The 20919-nt window shown below is 53.3% G+C and overlaps 1 protein-coding gene across 3 annotated transcripts; it reads left to right on the forward strand.

Moving 5' to 3' along the window:
• The first annotated feature begins 4615 nt into the window (after positions 1 to 4615).
• Positions 4616 to 9432, forward strand: FOXF1 (forkhead box F1). 3 transcript variants are annotated; one of them, XM_066348602.1, is made up of 3 exons: positions 4616 to 4815; positions 5498 to 6521; positions 7962 to 9432. In XM_066348602.1, the coding sequence occupies exons 2-3, from the start codon at positions 5537 to 5539 to the stop codon at positions 8120 to 8122; spliced, it is 1146 nt and encodes a 381-aa protein (XP_066204699.1). In that variant the 5' UTR covers positions 4616 to 4815; positions 5498 to 5536; the 3' UTR covers positions 8123 to 9432. The 3 variants fall into 3 exon arrangements, with proteins under 3 accessions (XP_066204699.1, XP_066204700.1, XP_066204698.1); XM_066348603.1 differs by having other exon boundaries at positions 5503 to 6521; XM_066348601.1 differs by having other exon boundaries at positions 4616 to 6521.
• The last annotated feature ends 11487 nt before the right edge of the window (positions 9433 to 20919 follow it).

Raw genomic sequence — 20919 nt, forward strand, 5'->3', positions numbered from 1 at the left:
GCACGTCCAGAGTTTGCAAGAGAAATAGCCCATTTCTTATGTACACAGATCATTTTATGACTGGGGGGAGGAGAAAAGCCCCACCTCCTCCTGACCTTGATGTTTCTCCCCACAGTCCCCTGTCCCTGGCTGCATTTTCACTCACAAATGTCCCATCCCAGCCCCCTCCAGCTTCCCTCCAGCCCCCAGGCCAGGCGGCTTCCCTCATTGACCCGTGCCTGCCTCGGGTCTGGGGACCAGCCCACACTACCTTGGGTCGCCTTTGGACGTCCTCTGGAAGGGGTTGGCGGGAGCAGGGGCAAGGGAGGCGCTGGCCCCGTGCTAATGCAGAGCAGGGGCGGCAGCGGGCTAGGCGGCTGCCCTCGCGGTGGGTGGTCGGCGGCTGCCTCTGCCTCCGCCCCTGAGGCCAGCCCGGGCACAATCCAAGCTAGATCTGGTTCCCTGCTCGGGTTACCGCGAGCTCTCAGCCCCCGGCGCTTCACTTAAGCAATTAGCCAGTAAAAATACCTTGGGCTTGGGGAGTGGGAGACAAGGCGGGCGTGTCTGTTTTTACACCCCCAACCCTCATTTTGGGATTCCTGGGGCTGGCACTGGGGAGCCTATTTGATTTGCGAGGGAGGGGGTCTTTATGGATGTTTAAGCTAAGAGCAAAAAGCTGCCATATCGCAGTCTGCCTTTTCTCTAACTGCCCCGCAAGCTGATGTTGTTTGTCTGTTTGGATAGCCTACGTCTTTCTCTGCACAGTCTTGTCCAGTGCTTCCAACAGCCCTAAGAAAAAGGTGCAATTATTCGTCCCATTTTTCAGATGAAGAAACTAAATGACAGCATGGTGATTATATCTAATCATACTCTATCTTACCTTTGAATGTTGTTAACAGAGTGGATCTTACGTGCTCTCACCACACACACACAAATGGTAATTATGCAGAGGAATGGAGGTGGCGGCTACCTTTATAGTGGCAATCATTTGCAACATGTCAATGTATTACTTCAATACATACCTTTAACTGAATAATGTTATGCTTCAATTCTAGATCAATAAAGCCAGGGGGAAAAAATAAACCAATAACAACACTGCCCGCCTTCCCAAATGAAACTAAGTCACAAACAGTTTACCCAATATCCCTACATGGCGAAGGCTGAATGCAAATCCCAACAATGATTCCGAATCTGCAAGCAGAGAATCTCTGCCGTGTTTACTGCCGACCCTCACCCTACGGCCAGGTCTTAACTCCTGATCTAGCAGTCACACCTGGGTTTGTATCCTGGCTCTGCAGGGGGACCTAGGACACAGGGTAACCTTGCTGAGCCCCATCTGTAAAAGGAGGGACAACATTGTCTTGGTAAGGGCTTCTGTGAAGATTAAACAAATATCTATAGGGTGTTTAACCAGGGTCCTGGGTTCATGGATAGGCTCCCACCCATCGATGGTGGGTTCAAGGTGTTTAGTTGAAACCTTGAAAATCATTCTACAAATGTCGCAGATGTGGGCCTTCTGTGTGTGTTTGTGTGTGTAGAGGGGGGACAGAATGTAGTTTTCAACTGTTTGTCAAAGGGATTCACAGCCCAGGGAACACCCAAAGGGGTGTTAATAAGATGATGATCGGTACTTGGGTATGACCAGCAATTGATAAGTCCTATTAACATTGTGTTTGTGGTTGTTATTATTTTATCACTGTCAATTCATCAACAGGTCTCTCAGTGCCCTTGGGCCTGGGAAGCCAGGTGCATGCCCAGCAGTAGAGCATGTCTAAACCCCACCCTCTCCAGTGTCGGCCTGCAACCCTGCAAAGAGGCATCTGGGAGGGTAAAATGCCACGACCGTCTGTCCTTGGGAGGTGGAGAGAAAAGATGAAGAGATGTTTGCTAATCAGCCCTGGCTGACCCAGACCGCATCCCATTGAGCCTCAGTTTCTCCACCCTAAAAATGCAGGATCAGGCAGGGCTTCTCAGGGGCATCTTAAGAGCCAAGAGCTTAGTTCCTGGGTACATGGAAAAGCCCTCCTTGCCATGGCTCTGGGTTTCCCCAGCACTGAGATGGGGGTTCCCCCAAATTATAGCTGATAGCTCATTCCTCCTCCCCTCTTTCTCTTGCCCCCATCTTTGCCTCCTGCTTGTGTGAAGATGAGGGGTTGGAAAGAGTCTCCATCTGCCACATTCCTGAGGCTCCAAGCCCACCGAGCCCCCTCTCCATGAGCACGGTAACTTCGGTCTGGCCTCTGCAGAGTCTAGTTTGCTGTCAGAACCTGAGGAGTAAGTGGAGGCCAGGTGGGACGGAACTCCACACTTGCCCAGGAAGGCAAAAAAGTTCCCCCATCCCAAGGGGAAGCCCATGAGAGACACAAGGATGTGCAGGAGAGAGGAAGCCTGATCCAGGGGTTAGCCAAAATGAAATCTACAGCCCCTCCCAACTGGAGAGAGCCTCAGAGGGAAGGGGGTTACTGGAAAAAAAGCCCCCTCACTGTGGAGGCGCAGGGTCAGTGGAGGAGGAGCAAATGGAAGGGAGGCGTTCCTATCACTTTCTGGCAGCCGCGGGGAGTGCTGCACCCCTTGTCGGCTTTCCAACAGCAGCCTCCCCCGCTTACTTCTCCTCCAAAGGCCAGATGTGCTCCCAGCAGCAGCTGATGGTAGCGACCCCTTCTTGGGAATTTCCCTCTCGGCGCCGCCTGGGCCTCCTTGCTTGCAGCTGCCGTTTGGCGGGGGGGAAAAGTGACGGAGGGAGAGAATGTGAGAATGCGAGTGTTCGTGGACGTGTGCGCGCGCCCATGGAACGGCTGTGCGTGCCATTGCGTGTGCATGTGCGGCCGGCTGTGCGTGGTAGAACGTGCAGTGCAGGAGTGTATGCACTTAACCGCGAGTGTCTCTCCTCAGCGGTGGACAGGCCTGTGGGTCTGTGCTAAGGTGGGGCACCTGAACTATTGTGGGGTGTTCGCTGGGGGTGGGGTATATTAGAAGCTGGCAAGGTGCTGAGGGGGTCGGTCGTCTGTGGATGCTGGCTGGGCTGTGTGAAGTGGAGATGAGTCAGCCATTGCGCGCCTACCTGCGCGAAGATACAACACACAACGCAGTCACGTCCTACACTCACCCTTCCCCCAGGTCGGCTGGGCCGCCTGCGCGCGGAGTCTAGGCCGGGAAAGCCAGGAGGAAGCGCAGAGCAGGGAAGGTGATTTTCCTATCTCCAAGAAAGCGGACTCGCCGGATCAGGCGGCGATCGCTGGCCAGACAACGCCAGCGAACTCCCCAGCTCCTAGCAAGGACGTGCCAGGCGCCCCGATGGCGACAAGGCGTCTACCGCCTAGCGAACGAGGAGGGGCATCAGCAGTGGAAAGAGAGGCCAGACAAACGCAAGAGGCCGGTGGGCTTTGAAAAGCGCCGCGGGCCACTCTCCGAGTCGGGCACACGCCTCTCACCCTAGCTCGAGCCAGGACTCGGCGTCTTGGCTCCTCACGGTGACACGCTAAAACATATCTCGCCTCCCTCCACCCGACCCAAGGCCCCGGCGGGAGAAGCCAGGCCTGGTGTCCCGCAGTCTATGCGCAAGCAGCACTCACCTGGGAACCTGGGACTCGTTGCGCCCGGCTCCTGCGCGGTCTTGGACTCGGCTCCAATATCCCTCTATCCTCGTACTAGCCCACACCCCAGTGCAGCGAGGCTGGCCGGGGGAGTGCGTGCGAACCCACGCTGCGGGCAGCCCAGCGCTGGAGCGCGGCCTGAGCCTGCGCTCCCCGCCCGCGCAGACAGCTTTCCGGAACCTGACCTGGCGCGCAGTGTCAGAGGCCCCACTGCGGCGGCAGGCCAGCCCACAGGGGCATTAGGCCAACTCTCCCCTCCCCCGCGCGCACGCGGAATTCTTTATTATTATTATTATTATTATTATTATTAATAAAGAATTCCTCAGAACATGTTTACGTTGAACCGTATAAACTTCCTGCCAGGGCCTTTTACCATCCATGAGAAATCGGAACCAGCTCTTGGAAAGTGAGGACATTCAGGTTGCGGGGCCAAAAAATAGGCGGGTTTTCAGTGTGTGTGTCTGTGTGCTGTGGGGGTGGGGAATCAATCTGGGCTGTGCGTGGGTTCACATCCGAGCGTGGCTAATGTACACGAGAGTGGGAATTGATGCAAATTTAAGTTCCTATAAGGCCTATTGTGTGTGCGTGAGTGGCGCACTAATAGGCACGCACTTGACGGAACGCAGTGTGCCTGAGTGGGAACGCACGAATGAGAATGAGTTTACACATCTGAGTGGAGTCATTTACCGGGTCTGCGTGTGCAGCAATGCATGCGTATGTGTGTATGAGTGCACGAGTGCATGAGTGGCAGAATGAGCGGGACCACTTGTCCTAACAGCCCGTGAGATTTTAGTCCCCCGAAGACCAGCCGTCCTCACTCGCTCCTGCCTGGTTCCGCGGCGCCGGAGACAGAGTGGCAGCGACTCGCCCTGCGCTTTCGTTTTCCGCCCGCGCTCGGCTCCGGCGGCTGCTCGCCCGCTCGCGAGCTGCTGGGCGAGTCCGAAAAGTCCCGGGCGCGGCGCAGTCCTTCCCGGGGCGGGGAGAATGGGGAGGCGGTCCCTCTCGGGAACGTAAGCCGGCTGGCCGCGGGGACCGTAGCTGAGCCTGCTCTGCCCGTGATGGCCACCACCTGGAGGCCGCTGCCGCCGCGGCCCTTTCCATTTGCTACTGGTCCGTACGCGTCGGAAAAGGCCCAGGACCCGGGGTGCGTTTCGGGTCGCACCGCGCCGGCAGGGAAAGCGCGGGGCCTGCGCGCGGTTGGCCTGAACTACTGGCTGAGGGCTCGTTAACACTTGCTCACCAGGTTGGTGGAGGAGGGGCAGGTCCTGCTGGCGGACGCGGGGTTGTCAGGGTGGGGGCTCTTTAAGCGCCCACCAACGTGGGGGCCGGAGGGGAGCAGGGTGGGGAGGAAACTCCTGGAGGGTCTTACGCGGGCGCGGGAGACGCTGCCGAGAGGAGGTGCAGCGAGGGCAGCCTCTGCTGGAGCCGTGGAGTGGAGCGCGGCGGGTGGTGGGGAACAAGCTCTGATCCCCGCGGGGGTTCACGGCCGGAGCCCCGGAATTGGTGCCTCCCACCCCCCAAGCCGGTGTGTGTGCGTGCGTGCGTGCGTGCGTGCGTGTGTGTGTGTGTGTGTGTGAGGGCTTTCCCGCGTCCTCCGCCCTCGCTGCCAAGAAGTTGCCCTTAGCCTCCGCTCTGCTCCTTCCCTTGTGGGAGGGCGCGAGGGAAAGAGGGAGGAGATAGAGGTGGGGGAGGAGGGAGCTGGAGGGAGAGGGGGGCTCTGCGCCAACCGCCGGCGGACTCGGCAGCTCCTCCGGGAGGATTGGCGGGCGGGGGCGGGCGCGCCGAGGCTCGCTCGGGAGAAGTGGCCGCGGATGACGGCAGAGGTGCAGCCAGCCCCGCGCGCGCAGCCCCCTCCCTTTCGACCTCCTCCCCCTCCTCCTCCTCTTCCTCCTCCTCCTCCTCCTCCCGGCTCGTCCGCGGCGCAGAGCAGCGGCGGCAGCGGCGGCGGCGGCAGCAGCCACCCGATGTCTTCGGCGCCCGAGAAACAGCAGCCTCCGCACGGCGGCGGCGTTGGCGGCGGCGGCGGCGGCGGGGGAGGCGGCGCGGCCATGGACCCCGCGTCGTCCGGCCCGTCCAAGGCCAAGAAGACGAACGCCGGCATCCGGCGCCCGGAGAAGCCGCCCTACTCGTACATCGCGCTCATCGTCATGGCCATCCAGAGCTCGCCCACCAAGCGCCTGACTCTCAGCGAGATCTACCAGTTCCTGCAGAGCCGCTTCCCCTTCTTCCGCGGCTCCTACCAGGGCTGGAAGAACTCGGTGCGCCACAACCTCTCCCTCAACGAGTGCTTCATCAAGCTGCCCAAGGGCCTCGGGCGGCCGGGCAAGGGCCACTACTGGACCATCGACCCGGCCAGCGAGTTCATGTTCGAGGAGGGCTCCTTTCGGCGGCGGCCCCGCGGCTTCCGAAGGAAATGCCAGGCGCTCAAGCCCATGTACAGCATGATGAACGGGCTGGGCTTCAACCACCTCCCGGACACCTACGGCTTCCAGAGCTCAGCCGGCAGCCTCTCCTGTCCGCCCAACAGCTTGGCGCTCGAGGGTAGCCTGGGCATGATGAATGGTCACTTGCCGGGCAACGTGGACGGCATGGCTTTGCCCAGCCATTCGGTGCCCCACCTGCCCGCCAACGGCGGCCACTCGTACATGGGCAGCTGCGGAGGCGCGGCGGCCGGCGAGTACCCTCACCACGACAGCTCGGTGCCTGCCTCCCCGCTGCTGCCCGCAGCCGGTGGGGTCATGGAGCCTCACGCAGTCTACTCCGGCTCCGCGGCCGCTTGGCCCCCCTCTGCCTCCGCAGCGCTCAACAGCGGTGCTTCCTACATCAAGCAGCAGCCCCTGTCCCCTTGCAACCCCGCGGCTAACCCCCTGTCCGGAAGCCTCTCCACGCACTCCCTGGACCAGCCTTATCTGCATCAGAACAGTCACAACGCCCCAGCTGAGCTACAAGGTGAGTGGGGAGTCTGGGCAATCCTAGTCTTGGGAAAATAGGACATCTGCGAGTGCAATGTGGACCCAGAACCCCAATTCGCTGACTGCCTGGGCAAGAGCCTGCAGCCACTTCTGTAGGGTACCAACCCCAATATGGTGGTGTCTCTCAGCCTCATCTCTCTCCATTTGAGGGGTGAATGCAGCTTGTGTCTCTGATTTGGGCCAATATGTCGTTTCGCTTTTTCTGTTCCAACTCCAAGCTGCTGGCCTTCCAGAGCATGGCCAGGTCCCACCAAAAAGACTCTGATCCAAATATTCTAAGTCCCTTCTGGTCCCTTAGGCCCCCTCACAACTCAGCAAGTTCCCAGGATGGAGCTGGGGCCCAGGTGTAGCCAGCTGGTTCACCCTTCGGGGTCTGGTCACTCAGAAAGCTGCCAGGAAAGTCGCCTGTGTCCCTTGCCTGAAGAGAACAGAAGAGTAAGAGTTAGGCCTAAAGTTCCCTAGGCCTGGTGTGCAGAGGTTCAGCGCCCTGGCCTTTCAGGGAACAAGACCTGGCCTTACGAACATTGAGTTGGGGGCGTTTTGTGGTGACAGAGACCCAGAGGGTCTGTGGCCAGGCTCAGAGCAAGGATCAGAGTTGCAGGCCCCACGGACTCTTTGTTTCTCAGGATCCAGGTTTTCCAGTCGCCAGGTACCCTCTCCCCAACCCTTAGAAAGGCGATGCAGAATAATTTCCCCACCTGAACTCCCCCTTCTCAGAACCCACCAGCAGCCTTGTGGGCCTAGTTCCGGAAAGAGCATGGAGTGAGCTTAGCAGGGGCCTCTCAGGGGTCAGCTGTCAGCAGCCTGTGGGAGTCAGGAGCCGGGCCTGTTGGCGGAAAGGCCACTTCTCCGCGGGGGTCTGGGGTTGCCCTGCCTGGGCTGTTTCAAACTGCTGGGCTCTAGCTCCCCTGGAGACCCTGTTCTCCAAGGGGCACTTCCTCTGGAGAAGCCACCCTTTGCCCCTGTGATGATGGCTCAGTGCTTCCCAGCTTCCAGCGCCTGCCTCTCGCTGCTGCGCTGAGGCCTTCACAGCCTTTGGGGTTGGGAAGTGGCTGCCCCAGCACCAGGCCGCTAGCTGCCCAGGAGCTGGAGGCAGCCAGGGCTCTCTCAGGCGACTGCAGACCCATCTTGGCCCCCCACCCCCACCTCTTCCTCTTCAGCCTCCGGAAGCCCCGGGCTCGGCTCGGTGTCCTAGGGAAGAGACGCCCAGGCCTGTAGCTACTGGGAGCAGGGATGGTTGCCGGCATTCTGGGATCTTCCCCCTAGGATACACAGCCCAGGGCGTGACCAGGGGCCGGGAACTCCGGGAGTCTGGGCGCTGGGTCCAGAGTGGAAAGGATAGGGCCTTGGGCCCTGAGGGCAGTGGGCAGAGCTGCTTGTCCACCTTGAACTCTAGCCCCTGTCACCTCCCTCGCAGGCATCCCTCGGTATCACTCGCAGTCGCCCAGCATGTGTGACCGAAAGGAGTTTGTCTTCTCTTTCAACACCATGGCGTCCTCGTCCATGCACTCTGCTGGCGGTGGCTCCTACTACCACCAGCAGGTCACCTACCAAGACATCAAGCCTTGTGTGATGTGAGCCCGAAACCTGCGGGGACCTCGGGGCACGGGCTGCCCGCGCAGGGACCTGGGAACCCATCGCAAGGAACTGCATTATTCTCGAGGTATAACCGTCGGCAGAAGAAAAGGGTTTAACTCCTCCCCAATCGGATTATTTGAAAAGGACTCCCCAGGGCAAAGACACAGCGCAGCGGTTGGCACCTCCTCCCCTGTTCCCTCAAAATTGTTTTTAAAAATGGCGGTGGTAGGGCCTGATCTGACTGCAGCTGTTGGTAAATAAATATCTATTTTTTATCAGATTGAAACCGGCTGAGAAGGTGCTGTGTTGGGGAAAAACCCTCAACATCTAAACAAAAATTCTGCTGAGGTCTCTCCCCGCTCCTCCCCTCCAATGGAAAAAGTGGAGGGTTTTTTTTTTTTTTGTTTTTTGTTTTTTGTTTTTTTAGAATAAAGGCAAACATATGAGACCATCATTATCAAATACTTTTATTTTTTGGTTGAGTATTTATCTTTTTATTTTTAACTTTTTGTTTTGTTTTGTTTTATTTTTGGAAAGAATGTCTTGGAATGCGCAAGTCTCTTTTTAGAGCCGTCTTTTGCAGGGAACGGGGGCAAGAAATCGAGTTCTCCCTCCTCACCTCAGAAGTCCTGCATCAACCACAGGTGGATCTTTGTGCGGACAACTTGCATTTTCTGAAGCCACTGTTCGTCTTTAAAAAGAAACAAACGGAGCCCAGAAGCGGGCAGCTCTCCGGACCTCTGCCACCCCCTTCCACCTTCCTCTTCTTCTATCTTCTCTTCAGTCTTTCTGATTTTGTCTCGAATTTTACTTGGACTTTTTTGGTGGATGTTTTTCTCACGAGACCCGGCTGTCTCCCGACCTCTACTGTAAACTTTCTGGTGCGAGAGCGAGGCGAACACGGTGCGACGCGGGGACGCGGAAGGCCCGGCTAGCGCGCGAATTCAGGATTGCGGTGACAAGGAAAGGTTAAGGCACTTTTTAAAACTATAGCAAGGCTCATCCTGTTATTTATTCTTTCTTTCCCTAGTAATCGAAACACCGCATAGGCTCCTCCGTTTATCAGTATTAATGGTGTAACTTTGTTGGCAATATTTGCCGCGTAGAATTTTTTTTTTTTTTTTAGATATCCATTGTAAATTTGAAACAAAGTCCGATTTGTGTAAAAACAAATTCCCATATGTTTTATATAAATATATATATAAAATGAAGGACTACCCCCTTTTTTCTAGTATTTTGGCTGCTGGGGTACAGCGTTTGTGACACGTATTTTAAATTTTCTTCTGCACTGTATAAAATGACAATTTGAGGATGCTTTGCCTTTTGTGTATTTTTTCCTAAAAAAAAAAAGAACAAAAATAAAAATGTATGACATTTGTACATGGCCTTTAACATTGTATCAACTAGAAATAAAATCGCATGAGTATTTTATTGGGATTGTAGAATATCTTCCAACCCCCCACAGAAACCAGCTTGGGATAGCTAGGATTTTTGTTTTTGTTTTATATTTAAAATATGGGTGATTCTGAATTATTTTTTTATTTTTTGGCCAGTTCTCCTCTTTTCACTCTTCATTTCACGTTGAAGTGAAATCTGGACACGAGTAACTATTTTTCTTGGCTTCTGTTTTTTAAGAAGAGCCCTCTGCCCCTCTAAATGTCATTTCTCTTTTTAAAGAAATAAACGTTTAAAGCAAAACTATAGTACACCTCCCAGGGAAGACTATATATATGTAAAAATACCTAAATATATAAAATTTATATTTCTACTTTTTCCCCCACTCCAAGACCAATGGAAGTTTTACTCTGAGTTTCAGACTTTACTGTTCCAATATTCCAGTGGTTATGAATCATGAAAGAACTCAAGTTTTGTGTGTGTGTGTGCCCACACTTGTTTTTTCCCCAAATCAAGAAGTGAGTAAAATTTGTGCAAAAAAGGGGCTGTTGGTGGGAACGCCAGGTGATAGGCATGTTTCCAATCCCGTAATATGTTTCCAATCCTCAGGGGCAAAAAAACCCACAACATTTTTAAAAGCCTGTGTCTCTTGCTGATCTCCCTCTTTCTATTCCCATTCCCGTTATTTGGGAAAACAAACACAATAAAGTCGCATTGTTGGTGCGGCCGTTCAAGACCCACCGCAGTTTCTCTGAACCTGGTTCTTCTCAAATTTGACATTTTGGACATGAGGGTAATTTCTCCGGTGCTCTGTTACATCAAAATTATCAATAAACTCGCCCGGGCAATTAATGTTCCAACCTAACAGCTGTCTATAAAACTGAGATAAAGGGGACAGGAAAAGACCGGTGACTCCGTGTCCCTCGTGGTCTTGGGTGGGCCAAAGCGTCGGGCTGGGGTCTCCTGAGCGAAGCGCGAAGCGCGCTGTGGCCCGCGCGTACGGCCTTGCGCTCCAAGAGTACGTTTGGAACTGATAAAGAAGGCACTGTCTCCGCCTTTCACCGGTGCCCAGGAAAACAAGGCCAGAGAAAAGCCCAAGTCCTCCAGCGCCGGATCGTCGCGCCTTCACCCAGGCAACCTACGCAGGCAACAGCGAGCCTTCTCCTCCCTCCGTCAGAGACTGCGCCCCAATTAGGTTGGAGGCTCTGGGAAAGTGGGGCTGATTAGGAGAAACCCAATGCCAGCTCAGCCGGCGCACTCCCCGGCCTCCTTCTGCAGCATCTCCAGCCCCCTCGCCCACTGGCTTGGACCCTTGGCGCCCCAGAGGCCTAGGTGCGTCCCGGTTGTGCGTGTGGCTTTGACGCCGCTGCTTGCTAGAACCCAAGGCGGCAGCGAACCCTGGCTTCCTGTTCATCTCTTGGTGGCGCCGGCATTTCAGCGGGCTCTCCCGGAGCGCCCACGTCCAGGGTGCTGGAAAACCGGCCCAGAGAGCTCTGGGATACTCCTGGCTGCTGTCTCCGGGCTTGACCTGGGGCCTGGGGGTTGGGGGGTGGAGTGACAGAAAACTCCAGCCTTCCTCGCAAACAGAACTCGGCTCCAAGCAAACCCGAAAAGGCCAGATGTCGCAGGCAAAACTGCCTCCACATCCACGTCGAAGATACAACACCGCCAGCGCAGCCGCCGGTGACGCTGTGCAGAGACGAAATTTGCTTTCCTTGTGGCTTCCCGAATGCCCATTTTGGCCCGGGCTTGCACCTGAGGCCGCAGGGCTAATCTCCCACTGCACTGCGCCAGGATGAAATTGTGTCTGTCATGTGCTAGTTACAAGCTTAAAATGTAAAGGTGCTTCTGAGTCTGGTGCAAAAACACTGGCCCTAGATGCATAAATGGGGATCGTTCTAGCATACAGGCATCCTCATCAGAATTAATTAAAAACCTCTGCGCTAGGCGCTATCTTTAGGAGGTTTGACTTAGAACAATGCAGTCCATTACAGGCCCCGAATGTATGTAATCACCTCCCCTCCCCCACCACTACCTTAGCAATAAAAGGCACAGAGGCGGGGAAGCGGCAAAGATGTATGTGACAGGGTTTCTGTTCCTGGATCACAAATCCAGCAGATTTCGGTGTTCTCCACGCGAGGCCCATGATATGGGCACACACGAGGCTCAGCAGCTCGCCTATTCCACGCCCTGGCAGCAGAAGCCCTGGCGCGGCCTCGGGGCTCTCCAGCCCTAGGCCGGTGGGAACCGCAGCCCAGCCGGCGGGGCCACCACCGGGAGCTCGCACCCAGGGCCAACGTCGGGCAGAAGCGCTGGTGGCTGGAAGGCGCTCAGGGTGTGCACTCCTGATGCGAAAGCGCTTGGCCCACTGAAGTCCGTGGTGGCCCACTGTTTTCCTTTCCCTTTGGGGTCCAGGGAAAGGCAGTGCTGCTGTTGTCCCAATGCTTGGCTGCCCGCTGGCTCCCACTAGCAGGCGGCTCTCCGAAGGTCGTGGACATACAGAGCTTGAGTATCTGCTTTGCCACCACCTGACTACCACCAGTGAAGTGCCCCCGGAGCTTTATTTTTCTCATCTCTAATACTGTGCTCGAGGACCTTGGGGGGGGGGGTACCAACAGGGGTGGCCATGGGACAGACCGCGTTGGTCTCACCCTCCTCCCGGAGCGATCTGGTGGTGTGTAGGTGTGACTAGGTGGGGTAGGTGGCATACCAAATGCAAGAATCCGTATTTTACAAGGCCTCCTGCTCAGGGACTTAGGATCAGCACCCAATCTGGGAACCACTTAACTCCCTATTTTAGGATGACCCACTTGAACAATCGCTCCCTTCCCAGGGAAGAAGGTGTCGTCTGTAAAGCTCAAAAGATGGAATTTTGACAGTGGGGTTGGGTCTGGGGCTTAGACATGGACTCACCTCCCAGGATCTCCTAACCTCCAGGTCAGAAAGCCCTGGAGCCCATGGCTTCACTTCCAATGGCGATTCTCGGAGTGCAGCCTGAAACAACCCTCATCAGAAATACTTGGGTGGTCTGCTCAAATTGCAGATTTCGGAGTGGGGCAGGGCACAGAGAACCACTGGATTAGAAACTCTTGAGGGGTTACCCAGGAATCCTCAGTCTTTAAATTCCCAACTGGTTCTGGTGAGTGCTCAAGTTTAAGGCTTCTCCACCATCGTTCTCTGGACTCCTGAGAAAACCCCAGAGAAGGAGCTCAGCTTGGCCTCTGCTGCCCCCTCCCGCCAGCAGCCCAGGTCGGCTTGTGAGTGTGAAAAGCGGAGCCTATCAAGCAGGCATTACTACCATGGGCCTTGGTGGGTTTTTTTCACACACACACCCCACTCAATTCATCTCCACGTTCCTCAGGGAGGTCCTGTTACTAATCTCCCTTTCTCGATGTAGAAACAAAGTTTGGACAAGGTTGGGGGACTTGCTCCAGAAACTGCTGGTAGGAGGTAGAATTTAAACTCAGGACTGCCTGACTCCAAAGCCCATGTTCCAATCACTGTGTCACATGGCTCCTGGACATCGATTTTCCCCCAGCCACGCGCTTAGTTAAAAAAGAAGGAAGCTGAAGTGTGGTCCATGAACTAGCCTCCTCTTCCACTGTAGAGATGGCAGGGGACAAGGGCCTGGGGTCTCTAAACACAGCACCTCTCACACCCCTCCCTGCCTTCAAGCTGTGTGTGAGTATGTGGGGGGAGGTCATGGAGCTGGGGGGAAGGAGACTGGAATCCCAGTCTCAGCTCAGACCCTTGGCATTCACCTCTTCTCTTCTAGGACAATGGATTTAGCTTTCATGGGTTTCCACTATGGCCCCTCATGAGAGCTTCCTCTACTTCCTTGAGCCCCCTTAGTCCAGCAGAGGAAAACAGAAGTTTAAGTTCATGGTGAGAGAGGCTAGCTAGGGCTGCGCCTCCGTGCTCTGCTTCTGGGATCCCCCGGGCATCAATGTCTCACGGTTCTGGGTTTTTTTTTTTTTGTTTGTTTTTTTTGTACTTTTCTGAAGCTGGAAACGGGGGAGACAGTCAGACAGACTCCCACATGCACCCGACCTGGATCCACCCGGCACGCCCACCAGGGGCGACGCTCTGCCCACCAGGGGGCGATGCTCTGTCCCTCCGGGGCATCGCTCTGCCGAGACCAGAGCCACTCTAGCGCCTGGGGCAGAGGCCAAGGAGCCATCCCCAGCGCCCGGGCCATCTTTGCTCCAATGGAGCCTCAGCTGCGGGAGTGGAAGAGAGAGACAGAGAGGAAGGAGGGGGTGGGGGTGGAGAAGCAAATGGGCGCTTCTCCTGTGTGCCCTGGCCGGGAATCGAACCCGGGTCCCCCGCACGCCAGGCCGACGCTCTACTGCTGAGCCAACTGGCCAGGGCCGGTTCTGGGTTGTTTTAAGGAGAACCACTCTTGTTTGGCCTCTCCTACAGGCACCCCCTGGCACAGAGCTCTGCTGGGCAAGGCGGCATGGCCCAGAGCCCGGACAGCTGGGGTAAAGGCCATGTCTATTCACATTGGGACACTGACTTATTGTAGGATCAAGACAAATCATGGGCCTTTAACAATTATATTGTGTACTTTGGGGGTGGCCAGGAAAAGAGGGACAACTGATGTTTGCAAATATAAAATATTATTGGCATGAAAGAACAGAAAGACAGCACCTCAGATTCATTTATTCATTCATTCATCCATCCATCAAGAGACTCTGAGCTCCTACTATGCGTCTGTAATTGAACTGGACTAGATTTAGTGGCTGACAGTTCCCCTCCTAATAGATTGACCAGCCAGTGAGTACATTGTTTCCAGCATTTTCCAGGACCAGGATACTAAGGTGAGGATGGGGTTCATGTCCACATCCTAAAGAGATGATGTCACCAAGACCAAGGAAACCTGAACCAAAGCAGAAAGACCCCAGGGTGAGCACAGTCACCCAGGCGCCCCCTCCAACTCTTACAGTGTAGGCTGGGGATGTGGAAAAGAGCGAGCCTGTCCTGAGTGGACAAAGTCAATGGGGCCAGGTAGAGGCCACACCCGTGGCTTATTTTCTACAATGCTTTGTGCCAGGAGAATGGCGGTGCAGGGAGAAACATTGCCATTGGGCAGTGGTCTGGGGAGAAACTGGTGACAAGCCTCTCTGAGCACCTTACTTAACCAGGGGAATCACACCAGTGAGGAGGCATGGACTACACTGTGTCCAGGGTTTATGGCCATAGGGCAGTGGGTCGAGTTCTCAGATGTCCCCTGGAAAGGGACAAAAACGTTTGTGTTTGGAAATTTCTCCCCAAAGCAAGCCATAGATCAGCACATGGTGTTTCTGCACCGGCTTGTGTGAAGCAGGAGGGCTGGGCCACCTCTGTCCAAATAGTCAGAGGCTCGGTGAGGCGATGTCAGGTGTGACCAGTGAGGACATGAGGGCAGTGGGTCCCAGTTAACTTTTCAGAAGCCTTCACTGTCATGCCCTCCCTAAGGAGAGAGCTCAGGTCAGGGACACTCCTAGTGAGAGCAGAGGCACCCGACCTACCCCAGGCATTTTACCCCCTGGCTGTTTCTTTATGAGGCAGCAGCGCCACCTGCTGTCTACTTCGCAGTTTGTGTTGGGACAACAGCAGAGACTTAACAAAAACAAACCCAGCCAAGGAAAATTGGTTTCCCTGGAGCCTGGACAGCAAACCACGGGCACAGACAGCTGATTTTGGTGTTTCAGGCCCTTTGACCTTTGTTAAGGGGTAGCTGCCTCTTTTGGGGAGAGGGTCAAACTAAATTATTCTTTTCCTAATTACACAAGTGATAGGGCTTATTTAAAATAAAATAAATAAACTGTAGAAAAGTGAAAAGAAAGCAAACATTGCCCCACACCCTAAGACAGCTGTGTGGGTCCTAGGAGAAGCAGATAACTAACCTAGTGGTTGAAAGTGTGGGAGTCAGAGGGCCTGAGTTCAAGTCCTGACTCCACCTCTTCCTAACGTGAAGCTTGGGCTGATGCTTCTCCTTTCCATGATTCAGGGTCCTTCCCCACCTGTCAAATGGGTATAATGGGAGGAGCACTTCTCTCAAAGCATTGCTGTGAGGCTTAAATAAATTAAAATCCATGAAGGGCTTACAGATGAAACTGAGGCACAGAAAGGGTAAGTACTTTGCCCAAGGACACACAGCTTATACACGTCAGAGCTGAATTTACTGCAAACTCGGGTATACACTGATTCAGCACTAGATCCCTCAATCATTAGCCATCTTTCTGGTGTCCCCACAAGCCATTGTGGCTTCCAGTTACCCCTGAGGCCATGTTGGTGGTCAAGAGAGGAGCCATCGGAGAGGACAGGGTTCTCCCTTGCGGACAGGGAGAGACCCTGGGGTTAAGGCCAGCTCTGCTGTGTGACCTTAGCAAGCTATATAACCTCTCTGAGCCACATCTTTCTCACCTGGAAAATGTAATAACAACTGTGCCGTGGGGTTCTTCTAAGGGTTAAGTGAATTAATCCACCCTCCCTGTGAGGCAGGGAGGGATGTTTAGTTTGCTCACAACTCAGCACTTCAGGGCCTGAGTTTATTGCTTCCAAACTATCCAAAGTGAAAAATGTCCACATTACATGGTCACATGTCAGCTCCTATTTTAACCTTTGTGATTTATGGACATGGAAAATAAAGGGGTCCATTCACCGGGAGGAATCCTGCCAAGGTAGGGGAACCAGAGTGTGGGTTCCACTATTTAGAAGTCTTTGCTGGTTTGAAAACTCGCCCAGGTGGTCTCAGGTGAAAACCTAGGATGACGACAAAGACTGGCAGAGTGACCGGGACTCGTGGGGGGAGTGCGGGGTGGGGGGTGCAGTGAGGCTCTGCCATGCACCAGGGAATACGCCACCCCAACTCAGTGTCTCAGCTTCCTCGTCTACAAATGAGGCAAGGCTGGCCCAGTGCCTGTGGGGCAGGGCTTCCACAGGGGTAGCTATTTAGAGATGCACAGATCACAACAGAAGAGAGGGGACAGACAAATCAGAGGGGACAAAACCCACTGCCCACTGTCCACTGCCAGGAGACTCTCCTGCGAGCTTCGGAATGGAGCAATACTGGGCTCCCAGGGCACCTCAGCCACTGGCATGCCGTGCGCCCTGGGGAAACCAACCCCTCCCGCACTCCTCTTCTAGAAAGTGCCCTGGTCTGTCTGCCTCTTTCTGCGTTAGGTGGCAAAGTGAAGACAAGCCACAGTGAAGAAAGACACATGGAAAATTCTGGTTTAGTCTATGACTTGCTACAGTTTGAATCTTGGCTTCACTACCAACTAGTGGGGGGACTGGGGGCAAGTCAGTTCTTCTCTCTGTACCTTGACTGTGTCTATGAGATAGGGAGGTCCCTCAAAAGTGATTGTACGGACTAACTGAAATTGTGTGCTTGTGTTTCTGTGAACACAATTTATACTTACATATTATTAAGATTTTTAATAATGTATATTTATAAATAAATGCATCCTATATTCTACATATGAATGTCATTATTTATAATATAAATGAAATGATCAACTGATTATTAATAAGAAACAAATTATCTTACAATCTTAAAGCAGCAAAAATCACTTATTTCATTCCTGACTGCACTGTGGGCAGGGCTCAGTGGGGACAGCCTGCCTGCCTCTGCTCCAGGAGGCCTGAGACAGCTCAGCTGGGGCTGAAGGATCCCTCTTCCAAGGTGGTGCACGCACACGGCGAATGAGCTGGTGCTAGCCGGTGGCGCCTCTCCGCGGGCAGCTTGGGCTTCCTCACAGCATGGTGGCTAGGTTCCAAGCATGTCTCCTGAAGACACAATGGAAGTTGACCACTTTTCAGGCTCCTCATGTAAGCTCGGTGTCACTTCTGCTGCAGCCCATTAATCAAGGCAGCCCCAGAGCCCTGATTTAAGGAGATGGGGCAGAGACCACTCCTCTAGAGGAAAGGAATGTCACAGAACTTAGGGGCCAACTTTTACTATACTTCCACAGCATTTCAAACACCTCAATAAACGAGCTATTATTATGAGGGAAACGTCAGCAGGTGGTAGAAGCTGCTGCCCCCCCTCCCCCACCCCTTCAGCTGCAGGAGAGAAGGGGCCAGGTGGTAAGGTAGGCAGCAGCTATTAAAGAATTCTGCTGGGAAGCGATTATACGGCCACATGCACACTCACCTCTTCCTGCTGCTGGGAGGCATGAGGTTCTGTGTAAAACTTGCTTTAAAGAAAGGTGTCCCCGGAGCCCCCATCTCCCCAAAGAAAAAAACGTTTTGAAAATGAGTTGAGTCCACTGTCCTTAAGTTTTGGGGGTACCTGTTCTATTTGGAACGTTGGCTAGGTTAGATTCAGACAAAAGAGAAGCGAGTTTAGCAGTCCCCCATCTGGTTATTTGTGCTGGGGGTAGGGGGTGTGAAAATCAGAATCAAAATTTCGAAGTCACTGCAAGCCAGGTGCTTCCTGGGGGCCTGTGGGGAGAGCGGCCTGTGCCAACTGGCAATGCTCCCAGTAAGATTAGAAGAGGTGAAGGGGAGGAATCCTCAAGTTTGCTCCCTTGGCCAAAAGCTTCATTATCTCATGCAAAATAAGGTCAGCTGGCCCCTGTACATGCAAGTGCAGTGTGAGGTTTTCAGGCCCAGCCTGCAGGGACTAGAACTGCTGTCTGCCGTGGGCGCGGACGGAGAAGCCTGCTTACATACGTTTACCAATCCTAGACCTGGCCGTTTCTTTTTAAATGTTCCCATCCGACATTTTAGTTCTGTCTCCAGTATCTTTGCCAAATGTAAGCTCTTTCGTGGTTTTAGCTGCACTGGCTCTTTTCTGGCGAAGTTTTGTCCTCAGCCTCTTATTTGCCATCTGTGTCATCATCGGCCTTTCTCCTTCGTGGTGTCTGGGCTGGCTGAGGTACGTGTGGGTCGCTGTGGAGAACTAGGAAGGCCAAATGATGCCCGAAGGACAGTGGGAGGGCAGAGCTCCAGAAGTGGTGGGCAGGACCCTTCCCCTGGGGGGGAGGCCAGACTGCCTCACGGGCTTAGGGCTTAGGGGCTACCGGCTGGGTTGGGCAAGGTGGGTATAAACAGTGCTATCCTTGCTCATCTGCCGGTGGAGAAAGTAACGGAGGGAAGAAAGCGTGGCTCTTGTGGGCAGAGACGAGGTCTAAGAAGCAGCTTTCCCTCTGCCTGGCTTTGGAACCTTGAACAACCTTAAGACTTTGGGGACAACCTTATGTGTAAAAGTTCGTACAGGTCTAGAATTCTTACCACAAGGCTGAGCTCTCGCCCACTGGGTCATGCAGCCCTGGCCTCAGGGAGCCTTCAGCTTTGGGGGTGTGAGAAGTGGGGTGCAGAAGTAGAAAGGACGCTGGCTGTGCAGCGATGATCTCTCTTAGGCTCAGCTCAGCTTTGCCATAACTGGTGTGTGGGAAGATCCCTTCCTCCTGATTGTTCTGTCTTCTCATTTACAAACAGTGGTGGGAGTGTTGCTTTCCACTTCACAGGCCTGAGGCAGTGCATGCCACCCGGCCCACAGGGGACAAGTGATGTACGTGCCTGTCCACACGGGGAGCCAGACTCCAAGAACCAGGGTGGACAGGCTCTCCTGGGTGTATCAGTGCAACCCCAAGCACTGCCTTGCGCATTCCAGAGACGGATGTGAGAAGGAAGACAAATATTGTAAAGAAGATTTATCCGGCTATCATTCCAAAAATGATTTCAATAATGCTAAATAAAATCATCCCTGTGTAATGATAAACTTTAGAAAAGCACAGAGAAATCACAATGGTTCTCTAAGGTTACTACTCTTTTCCTTGATATTTTCTGAACATTCTATCTATACTGTTTTAGAGTTCTTTTGCACCTTTATATTTTAATCACTTTGCAGCATGGTGGAAATCCTAGGCAAACAAACATTTAACAAATGGCAGAACCAGTCTGTCAATCCAATATTTTGACTGAAGAACAAGACATGTAGGGTGCCCAACTACTCTTCATCTTAACGAGAAAACAGTTGTGAACCACCTACATCGTCCAAATGACTTCACGTACGGAACATCTATGAAAACCCCCCGCAGAATGTCAACACAGACCCGGGCACTTCAGTGTCCACATCACAGCCCTGCGGCCCAGCCAGGCGGGCTGATGAGTCAGCAAAGATGCTTGGGTTTGGCCAGTCGACTATGCGTCCTGCCCATTTTGGGGGGCAGTGTGACAGAATTCAGGGAAAAATCTGTGGACAGAAAGGAAGGTGGAAGAGACTAGATACCGAAAAGTTTGGGTTTTCTCCTGGAGGTGAAAATTCTTTCCCGGGTGTTAAAACTGGAGTTGTCCTATCAGCTTCCCTTCCCCTTACAGTAGAAATACGACCTGAATTGGGTGCCTGCTTCCAAACTCCACAGAGAGTCATAGAATCTCCCAAGCTGATGGGTTTATCAATTCCGGTGAGGGGGCAGCGGGACTTGCTGTGCATACTTTTATATATAGCAAAGGTCTGTTGCATTAGGCAGCATCGCAGAGGATACTACTAAATAAATGCATGAACTCCGCTCGTCAATTTTCCTACTTAGAGAATATTTATTCTTCAGCCAGCTCATCCTAGGGTCATCTGGATTCTGCACCCATCAAAACCTGATGTTCTGAGGGGGAACAAAGGAATAAAAACCCCTTCTTAAATTCAGGGTCTCGCTCATGCAGCCCTTCCCTATCCCAATGTTATAAAACATTCTTTTGTATATATTATCTTCAAATTCTTTTGTTTTGTATTTTTTTGTTTGTTTCTACTGAATTAGCCTGGAATTTGTTTTCATGTATAGTATGAAATCCAAGTTGCTCTATTCACCCTTCAAAACAGCAGCCAGTTGCTTTGTTGTGTGGGAAACACACAACATTCCATTTCTTGAGCAAATCCTTTCCCTGCTTTGAAATTACTCTTATATTCTGGAGTCCCACCTGCTTCAAAACTCTCTGTTATGTTCCAGGGATGTGCGACTCGCCAGGACTATACTGCCTCAAGCACCGATGCCCAGAGTAGGTTCTGACGCCCAGAGGCAGATCCCTCTCCCTGCTCTTCACTCCTCCTGAGCACTTACTACCCACCTTACCAAGTCCCAGACAAACATCCTTTGGGATTCTGATTGTCATGTATAGAATGTCTTAATATAGGGAGAAATAATATCAAATAGCGTCATAATATTGAACCTTTTCATGAAGAACATAGCATATCTCTTTATTAAAATGTTTCACCTTTTTCAGGAAAACATAATTTCAGTCACATGACCCCTTGGCCCCTTCATTAGGTGTGTTTCCAAGTTACTAAGTTTTTGTCGCTGTTGCATTAAAAACAAAAGTTTTCAGTGAGTGGCTGATACTGTATGGGAAGGTCACTGGATCTGTAGGCTTCCCTTGTTTTGCATTTTGAGGACTTTTCAACATGACGTCAAATC

Source organism: Saccopteryx leptura, chromosome 9 (genome assembly GCF_036850995.1).
Source record: "Saccopteryx leptura isolate mSacLep1 chromosome 9, mSacLep1_pri_phased_curated, whole genome shotgun sequence".
NCBI lineage: Eukaryota > Metazoa > Chordata > Mammalia > Chiroptera > Emballonuridae > Saccopteryx > Saccopteryx leptura.